Source organism: Perca flavescens, chromosome 21 (assembly GCF_004354835.1).
Source record: "Perca flavescens isolate YP-PL-M2 chromosome 21, PFLA_1.0, whole genome shotgun sequence".
NCBI lineage: Eukaryota > Metazoa > Chordata > Actinopteri > Perciformes > Percidae > Perca > Perca flavescens.
The window spans coordinates 1,023,076-1,033,075 of record NC_041351.1 but is presented as its reverse complement, the minus strand read 5'-3'; the positions used below and the strand labels follow the sequence as shown (position 1 = coordinate 1,033,075).

At 41.9% G+C, this 10,000-nt stretch overlaps 1 protein-coding gene across 1 annotated transcript in view; it reads left to right on the top strand.

The window, feature by feature from the left end:
- Nucleotides 1–2,576: 2,576 nt before the first annotated feature.
- The window catches only part of acta2 (actin alpha 2, smooth muscle), a 13,160-nt gene continuing 5,736 nt past the window's right edge, over nt 2,577–10,000 (top strand). Inside the window, exons 1-5 of the mRNA XM_028568606.1 lie at nt 2,577–2,664; nt 6,201–6,365; nt 6,898–7,026; nt 8,475–8,585; nt 9,358–9,442. Of these exons, the coding sequence (XP_028424407.1) occupies nt 6,237–6,365; nt 6,898–7,026; nt 8,475–8,585; nt 9,358–9,442 (454 nt within the window). The 5' untranslated portion in view covers nt 2,577–2,664; nt 6,201–6,236. The remainder of the gene's footprint in view (nt 2,665–6,200; nt 6,366–6,897; nt 7,027–8,474; nt 8,586–9,357; nt 9,443–10,000) is intronic.

Below are 10,000 nucleotides of genomic sequence, written 5' to 3'. Positions count from 1 at the left end.
GAGTAACTAAAGTAACTAGTAACTAAAGCTGTAACAGATGAATGCAGCGGAGTAACTAAAGTAACTAGTAACTGAAGCTGTAACAGATGAATGCAGCGGAGTAACTAAAGTAACTAGTAACTAAAGTAACTAGTAACTAAAGCTGTAACATGAATGTAGCGGAGTAACTAAAGTAACTAGTAACTAAAGCCGGAACAGATGAAAGCAGCGGAGTAACTATAGTAACTAGTAACTGAAGCTGTAACAGATGAATGTAGTGGAGTAACTAAAGTAACTAGTAACTAAAGCTGTAACAGATGAATGTAGTGGAGTAACTAAAGTAACTAGTAACTAAAGCTGTAACAGATGAATGTAGCGGAGTAACTAAAGTAACTAGTAACTAAAGCTGTAACAGATGAATGTAGTGGAGTAAAAAGTCCAATATTTCTCTCTGAAATGTAGCGGAGTAGAAGTAGAAAGTGGCATGAAAAGACTCAAGTAAAGTAGGCTACAAGTACCTCAACATTTGGTACTGAAGTACAGTACTGGAGTACTTAGTTACTTTCCCCCGCTGGGTCTGGCTGTAGTTTTGGGAGAGTAAAGAGGGCAGCATCTCTGCTGCAGGAAGTTTTCTTTCCCTCGTAGTAAAGTTACCTTTTAAGGAGTCAGCCATCATGTACAGTTAGAGACACACATTCCTCCATCTGGACTACAATACCCATGAGCTTCAGCCATCATGTACAGTTAGAGACACCCATTCCTCCATCTGGACTACAATACCCATGAGCCTCAGCAACCACTGACATACAGAAGAAGACTAAGGCCACGTCCACACGTACCAAAACGATCTTCCTGGATTCGTTTCAAGAATAGTTGCGTCCAAACGAATCCATTTGTAAATGACTCAATACGCTACTTCATAGTCCAGGCCTATAGGCGGCGCTGTTTCTGCTACAGACATTCATCAAAAAACGGAGAAGAAGAGCATAGTCACTTCCACTTCCCATGATAACATGACTAGCTAGATTATAACGTTCTCTTAATACATCCGTGGACTATAATACCTTTCACCACTGCTCATTTTATGAAGGCCGCCGCAAGAAAATGTCTTTGTTTACGTTGTATAATGTGCTGTTGGATTGCTTTTTATTTTGCATGATTGCAGCGCGCTAACGTTAGCGCGCTAACGTTAACTAGCTGTAACATCGGCAGTCAAACGAACATCAATGATCCATGAATGATGTCTTTTTAGCCTTTCTACAATAAGCCGTGGTAAAAGTTACTATAATCCGTTCAAGGAGTTGATAAGCAGACATATTAGCTAGCTAGTTAGCTAGCTGTGTGTGTGTGTGTGTGTGTGTGTGTGTGTGTGTGTGTGTGTGTGGGGCCCAGGCCCAGTGGCCCAGTGGTCCATGCTCTGGCCCAGTGACCCAGGCTCCGGCCCTGTGACCCAGTGGTCCAGTGGCCCAGGCTCTGGCCCAGTGACCCAGTGGCCCAGGCTCCGGCCCTGTGACCCAGTGGTCCAGTGGCCCAGTGGGCCAGACTCTGGCTCTGGCCCAGTGACCCAGTGGTCCAGGCTCTGACCCAGTGACCAGTGGTCCAGTGGCCCAGTGGGCCAGGCTCTGGCCCAGTGACCCAGTGGTCCAGGCTCTGACCCAGTGACCCAGTGGTCCAGTGGCCCAGTGGGCCAGGCTCTGGCCCAGTGACCCAGTGGTCCAGGCTCTGACCCAGTGACCCAGTGGTCCAGTGGCCCAGTGGGCCAGGCTCTGACCCAGTGACCCAGTGACCCAGTGGTCCAGTGGCCCAGTGGGCCAGGCTCTGGCCCAGTGGTCCAGGCTCTGACCCAGGGACCCAGTGGTCCAGTGGCCCAGTGGGCCAGGCTCTGACCCAGTGACCCAGTGGTCCAGTGGCCCAGTGGGCCAGGCTCTGACCCAGTGACCCAGTGGTCCAGGCTCTGACCCAGTGACCCAGTGGTCCAGTGGCCCAGTGGGCCAGGCTCTGGCCCAGTGGTCCAGGCTCTGACCCAGGGACCCAGGGACCCAGGGACCCAGTGGTCCAGTGGCCCAGTGGGCCAGGCTCTGACCCAGTGACCCAGTGGTCCAGTGGCCCAGTGGGCCAGGCTCTGACCCAGTGACAGGGAAAACAGCGAAAGCACCGAAAACTTAGGAACAAGTGTAAAACCAAGGAAAAGAGTGACAAACCCTTTTTTATTAAAGGGCCAAAAGGAGCAACCATGTCTTGGCATTCTGATTTGTAGGTGAAACTAAATGAAATGTTTCTAAATCTTTCAGTGGAAGTTCATGGTAGTTTTGAACAAAGTATCTGAGTACTAGTACTCTCTGAAAGTCAAGTATAAGCTGTGTAACCCTAACATTGTGTGTGTTGTATAAAGTATCCGAGTACTTCCTCTCTGAAGTGTAAAAGCATTCATTCTGTCTGAGGAATGCTGTGAATGATGGGAGAAAGCCCGGTGGCGTCTGATTGGCTGCTTCCCTCGGGGCCGGCCCTATAAGGACTGGAGCGAGGGAAAGAGGGGGGGAGGGGAGGGGGAGCAGGGCCTTGTTTGGGATGGAGGGATGGAGGGATGGAGGGATGGAGGGATGGAGGGAGAGTTGATAAAGTCAGTCTCACAGAGTTCAGACTCTCACTTCTGCCCCGCCCTTGTCCTGCAGACTCACCGCCACGGTAAGAAATATATTCAAGATTTAAGATACTTTTACTGCCATAATCCACTTGTTTCTGGAAATATTATATATATACACTATTAACAGTGGTATAAGATCTACACTCTAAGACATATCTGTGTATTAACAGCTGTGTATTTAAATTGCAGTTTTTGCATAATTTGTGAACCTTATTCTAAGAAATATTATTTAAGATTTGATCGGGTCACCTGTATAGTTGGAAGTTTTCTCTTTAAGCTTTCTGTGTTATGCATTATCTGTTCTAGTTTTTCCAACGTTTCACACACAGATATGGTGATAATAATGCTACAAAATCATGTCTTATATACACTATTACCAGTGGTATAAGATCTACACTCTAAGACATATCTGTGTATTGAAGGCCGTTCTCTCAAAATGGGTTTTTTTTTAGCCAGAAATCTCCACTTCAGCAGCACTTTCTGTACATACACCACACTTTCCAGTGGTAGTCCTATGTATATTATATACTGTGTATATATATATATATATATATATGTATATTCTGAAGGTTTTTACAGAGGGCTTTGTTCATATATCACTCAGAGTCTGATTTATACAACATTTTATACCTAAAAACGGGTCAAAAATTTAAAATTGGCTGTTGACAGTTTTTTCTAATTAATGGAGTGATAAAAAGAGATATCCAAAATCCCCTGTGTAATAACATTTGATTCTAATATGTCAACAAAATAGAAAACAAGAATTTTGAATCTGGCTTTATCCAATGTTCAGATTTCTCTTCTGGAAATATATGCAAATTAGCGCATATTTAATGAGATAATACCTAATTTGCATATCTAAACATACAAATTCTAAAAACTTGTAATACAAAAGGTATTTGTCTTAATGTCAGTAATCAACTGGGGAAATTGTATGCTGATATATATTAGTTAATCTTTTGTCCTATTCACATGGGGTGTCTCCCCTTAACAAGTTGCATTATTTGTAGAATTTGTGAACTATATTCTAAGAAATATTCCAGATTTCAGATTCAGTTGGGTCGCCTGTATAGTTGGAAGTTTTCTCTTTAAGCTTTCTGTGTGTTATGCATTATCTGTTCCAGCTTTTCCCACATTTCACACACAGATATGGTGATAATAATGCTACAAAATCATGTCTTAATATACGTTTTTATATTGAAAAACGTAACATTTTCCAGAGGGATTTACCTCTTAGACCCACGGCCAAATATATGTACCTAAATCTTCCCAAACATAGTTTATATAATGCTAGTTTTTTCAGCACTTTTGTGGCTTTTTTCAAAGTTTTTGTTGCTTAAAAAACAAAACGTGCTTTTGTTGGCATTTTTGGAAATTTTTTCCAACATATTTCTTTCTTTTGTGCTGCAGATTTAGCTTTTTTTGTCTTCCACCATCATATTCTGCTCTCCTCCTTTCCTCGGTGTATTTAATATGACACAATCTGCAAAAACATCTCCTCCCAAATCTCTTCTTCACCTTCCTTTTCTCTCTCCTCCTCTCCCTGTTGCACCTGCTGAACTCAGCAGACTCAAACCAGACTCCACCCATGTTTTGCATGTTTTTAGAGCTGAAGATTCCCTCCTATTCTGCAGACTCACAGTGTGTTTTCTGCTTCAGATTGGGTTAAAAGACACGTTAGAAAACAGAAACTCCGACGTGTACTGAGTGACTTCTTGTCTCTGTGAGCTGACGAGTGGTTCAGGCTCTGTTTGTGTTCTGGGGAGCGAGTGTTAAAACGTTGATTTTCTGAGTGAGGTTTGGTTGGACGTGGCGGGTGTTGACTTCTCTCTCTTGGTGCTGAGTCAAAGCTGTTAACACCCAGAGCTTTAAACGTTACTCAGATTTAAACACAGATGAAAACTACGGAAGCCCAGAGGAACACTTTCATCTCACATTTAAAGGATTTAAAAACATTTTTTTTAAGTGAAACCATTTCATATAAATACTTTCAAAAAAAGCAACACAATTGCACACAAACTTCAAAACAACTCTCTCTACCTCTCGCTCTCTCTCTCTCTCTCTCTCCTGCAGACAGATGAGATAAATATTTGATTCTTAAATGTCTAAATATGGTCTGAGTGTGTCCCTGAGAGAGAGAGAGAGAGGGAGAGGTAGAGAGAGAGAGAGGGAGAGAGAGAGAGACATAGAGGGAGGGAGAGAGTACAGTAATGAAATAGTTAGATTGAGACAGAGAGAGTTCAGAGAGATGATGTAATGTATATCTCGGGGTTAGAATAATAAATCTAACCAAACATTATGGTTCACACTCACACACAGAGAGACAGAGAGAGAGAGAGAGAGAGAGAGAGAGAGAGAGAGAGAGCACCAAAAGCATGGACACTGAGCACTGAAAACGCTGCAAGCAATCACCTGAAACATGTTTAAAGCTGCAGACATGAAATGATCCGCCCCCCCTTCTCATTCATAAATGTGTGTAAATGTGAGTGTAGTTGGAGAGAGAGAGCCTGACCTCCATCACACAGAGAGAGAGAGAGAGAGAGAGAGAGAGAGAGGGAGAGCCTGACCTCCATCACAGAGAGAGAGAGAGAGAGAGAGAGAGAGAGAGAGAGAGAGGGAGAGAGGGAGAGCCTGACCTCCATCACACACAGAGAGAGAGAGAGAGAGAGAGAGAGAGAGGGAGAGGGAGAGCCTGACCTCCATCACACACAGAGAGAGAGAGAAAGAGAGGGAGAGACTCCTTCAGCAGCTTCATGCCCTAATTAGGAAGTTTTCCCAGAATGCATTGTGTTGTGGTTGTGGCTCCGTCACGGGGAAACCTCACAACTCCTAGTTTGGTAAACGTAGAGAATCAGCTGAGAGGGAGTATCTGATCAGATACTATTGCAGTACAACTATACTGCAGTAATACTATTCATACTGCAGTACAACTACTCATACTGCAAAACTACTCATACTGAAGGAAACCTACTCATACTGCAGTACAATTACTCAGTGATAGTCCTGACTTTAAAACTTTACTCAAGTAAAAGTTTTTCTTCTTCTTTCCTTAAAAATTCTCTCCCTCTCCCTCTCTCTCCCTCCCTCCCTCCACAGCATCCACATCAAAATAAACTTACCAGAAGTATAAATTCTGATTCTGTAGAATAATCTGTATTATATTAATGTATATTATTGTCTACCTGTAACCCGTCACTTTCTCTTGATACACTTGCACCTCTGTATATCTCAGTTTATTAACTTATTAACTCAGAACTATCAGATCAAACTTCAGCTGCCTCTCTTCATAGCAGCTCACTATGCTCTCATTTATGGAATCAGCATTATCACCGTTTCATTAAACAGCTTATTTCCTGTTTGTCTTCATCAATAACCTCTCTCTCTCTCTCTCTCTCTCTCTATCTGTCTGTCTCTCTGTCTCTCTGTCTCCTCTGTGTGACTACATAGCAGTACAAATAAACTTAAAGTAGCCATTAAAAGTGAGCACTGAAAGCGTGTTTAGTGTTGTAGCTCGCCCACAGCGCCCCCTGCCTGCAGACATGTGTTAACCTCTGCCCCCCCCCCCCCCCCCCCGTAGTGTCGTAGCTCGCCCACAGCGCCCCCGCCTGCAGACATGTGTGATGATGAGGAGAGCACTGCTCTGGTCTGTGATAACGGATCAGGTCTGTGTAAGGCCGGCTTCGCTGGAGATGATGCCCCACGAGCTGTCTTCCCCTCCATAGTGGGCCGACCACGCCACCAGGTAACACACACACAGACTCACACACACACACACACAGACACACACACACACACACACACACACACAGACAGAGACACACACACATACACACAGACACACACACTCACACACAGAGACACAGACAGAGACACATACACACACACACACAGACACACAGACAGAGACAACCACACACATACACACACACAGACACACACACTCACACACACACACACACACACACAGAGACACACACACACACAGAGACACACACACACACTCACACACACACAGAGACAGAGACACAGACAGACACACGCACACACAGACACACACAAACAGACACAGACAGAGACACACACACACAGACACACACACACACACACACACACACACACACACACACACACACACACAGACACACACACACATACACACACACACAGACACATACACATTGTGTTTTTAAATGTTCTGCTTGTCGAATGATGCAGGACAAACACTGACCTCTCTCTATCTCTCTCTCCCCCCTGCCTTCCCCTTGCCCCCCCAGGGAGTGATGGTGGGCATGGGGCAGAAGGACAGCTACGTAGGAGATGAGGCTCAGAGTAAACGAGGAATCCTGACGCTGAAATATCCCATCGAACACGGAATCATCACCAACTGGGACGACATGGAGAAGGTCAGCAACACACACATCATCCCAGCCAATCCAGCTCGTAGATTCTTAAAGTTACCAGCCAATCAGATTGCTCCGCTAGCCAAATGTTTGTTTTCCCAACTAACTTAATAAATTCTCCGCCGTTTGCCTTCTCCATTTCACCGTAGCTCGTAATTGAAACCGCACAATAGCCACTTATCCGACACATCACAACATAGTGCTCATGGGAAATGTAGGATTATATACCAGCAGTTGTTGGCCAGATAAAGATCGTGTTTCCAGGTCAAACACACACAAAACCGCCCAGATTTCATGGCGGGAAACAGACCTATCTGGAAACATTTCTGCAGAGTTATTTGCTTTATTCATCACCAGACAAACTGGCTAATAACTTTATAATGTTAGCCACATTTAGCGGGATGGCAGCTCTCGATTTTGTGTTGTCTGACTGTTGACTGTGCAACTTTTTGTTTTTCTGGGTCAAAATTTTAAACTATTATTTTCAATGTTTGAGTTGTCTTTTTTGACACTTTTTCAGAAGTTTTTGTCGATTTCTATGCGTTTGATTTGATGGTTTTTGTTTTTTTTCACCCACGTTTTTGAAGCTTTTTCTCAACGTCCTTTTATCAATTTTTTTTCTTCAAATACTATAAAATTGAATAAAACATCCAAATTCAATGAAAGTAGTAAACTGATCAATTATTTTACTTGTGAAGAGCGTTGTATGGAACCATTTTTTTAACAATTTTGTGATATAGAAATTATTTGAAATCGGGTTGAATTTGACCCGAGGACAGGAGAGTTAAACAGTTGAATAATATTAATAAGAAGAATAAGAAGAAGAAGAAGAATGAGACAACTTTCTAAGGGTTCCCACTCTAACTCATTCAGTACTCACTCCATTATAAGCACAGAAAAAGCCTGAATGAAAGCACTAAACTTAAACAGTGATACCACAAAAACTGTAAAAGATATTATAAAGCTGAATACAACTGTAATAGCTTAAGGTGTTGTGAACAATTTGAAGTTTGAATGACGCCTGTAGGTGAAAGTATGTTAGAGGAGAAGCATTTCAAAAAGTTCAGAAGCCTGAAGAGGAATTGAAGATTGCTCCATTGACTTTAATGTAAAATAAAAATTGAAAAAAGCTTAACATTTTAAAAAGTATTTATAGCAGAAAACAAGTTGAATAATACCATAATGTGCTTAAAGAGATGAACATTTTGATATTTGAATGATTTTTGTTGCTGAAAGTATGCAGAAGTTAGAGGCAACCAAAGAAATCTGTTGAATCCGCATTCGCACAACAGGTTTTTGACTCTGTTCTGTGATTGGTCAGAATAATCAGACTCTCTGCTCTGTGATTGGTCAGATTGTTTCTGACTCTTTGCTCTGTGATTGTTCAGATTTTTTCTGACTCTCTGTGATTGGTTGGATTGTTTCTGACTCTCTGCTCTGTGATTGGTCAGATCTGGCACCACTCGTTTTACAACGAGCTGCGAGTGGCTCCAGAGGAACATCCCACGCTGCTCACGGAGGCGCCGCTCAACCCCAAAGCTAACCGCGAGAAGATGACCCAGGTACTTATTATACAGTAGTACTACTGTACATTATACTATGCATACATACACACACACACACACACACACACACACACACACACACACACACACACACACACACACACACACACACACACACACACACACACACACACACACACACACACACACACACACACACACACACACATGTATATATATATATATATATATATATATATATTTTTTTTGCGTTTTCCAACATTTTGGCGTATTTTTTTCCACCAAGTGTGTTTTTATACTGATCCTGATACTGTAGTACTGCTGTACATTATACAGCTAAGAGTACTACACGCAGACAACATGAGAAATAAACAGAAAAATTTGGGTTTTCTCACTTTTTTCTAATTAAAATTCTAATCTTTTAAAAAAAATTGTCGGGACTTTTTATTACTTATTTCAATGTTTTTGTTGGTTGTTTTTTTTCCACGTTTGTTTTCGCTTTTTAAAAACATTTTATTTATTTATTTTTTCTCGCTTTTTTCGACTTAAAAAAAACAAAAGTAAGTTCTTTTTAATGTTTTCTGACGGGACTTTTTTATTACATCTTGTCGCTTTTTTCAGAAGTTTTTGGTACCGATCATATACTTTATTAAAAAGTTTTATAAACAGAAAAAAAGGAGAAATAATAACTAATTCTGGCTTCTTTTTTCGGGTGTTTTCCTTCTTATATAAACTGAATTGTACTGAAAGCAGCTTTGGGTCAGTTATTGATTGATATTTAGATATTAATGTAAGTGTTTGTGTGTAGATCATGTTCGAGACCTTTAACGTTCCCGCCATGTACGTGGCCATCCAGGCCGTCCTGTCTCTGTACGCCTCAGGACGCACCACAGGTTGGACCACACTTCTCTTCTTCTTCTTCTCTTTCTACAGCTTCTGTTCATCTTGTCTTCCTCGCTGTGTTACTTCAGAGGGAATAAAGATTTAATTATCAACAAAGACCAAAACCCACCAGACTCCATGTAAATAATCACTACTTTTATCATCGTAAAACACACTTCATTCAAAGTGGACTTTCTGTCTAAATAAAACTACCAAAGTCCGTCTTAGTTCATCTTTCCAATGTTCCAACAATCACCACTCTGTTTTTTTTTTAAATAAACCCTTAATTCACCCATTTACATGTGGAGATATGCTGGCTCTATACACGCTAAAAGTCCTGATTATTTACATGGACTCTGGTGGAGATATGCTGGCTCTATACACGCTAAAAGTCCTGATTATTTACATGGAGTCTGGTGGAGTTTGGTGATGGTGATTTTGGGGCTGTCCCATGTTAAACTAAAAGGATCATACTCTTTAACTAAAAGGTCTATCTCTGTAGGGATCCTTTCCATAATGTTGTCAGACACTTAGAATAATAATCTGAGTCTGTCAGCAGCAACAACAGA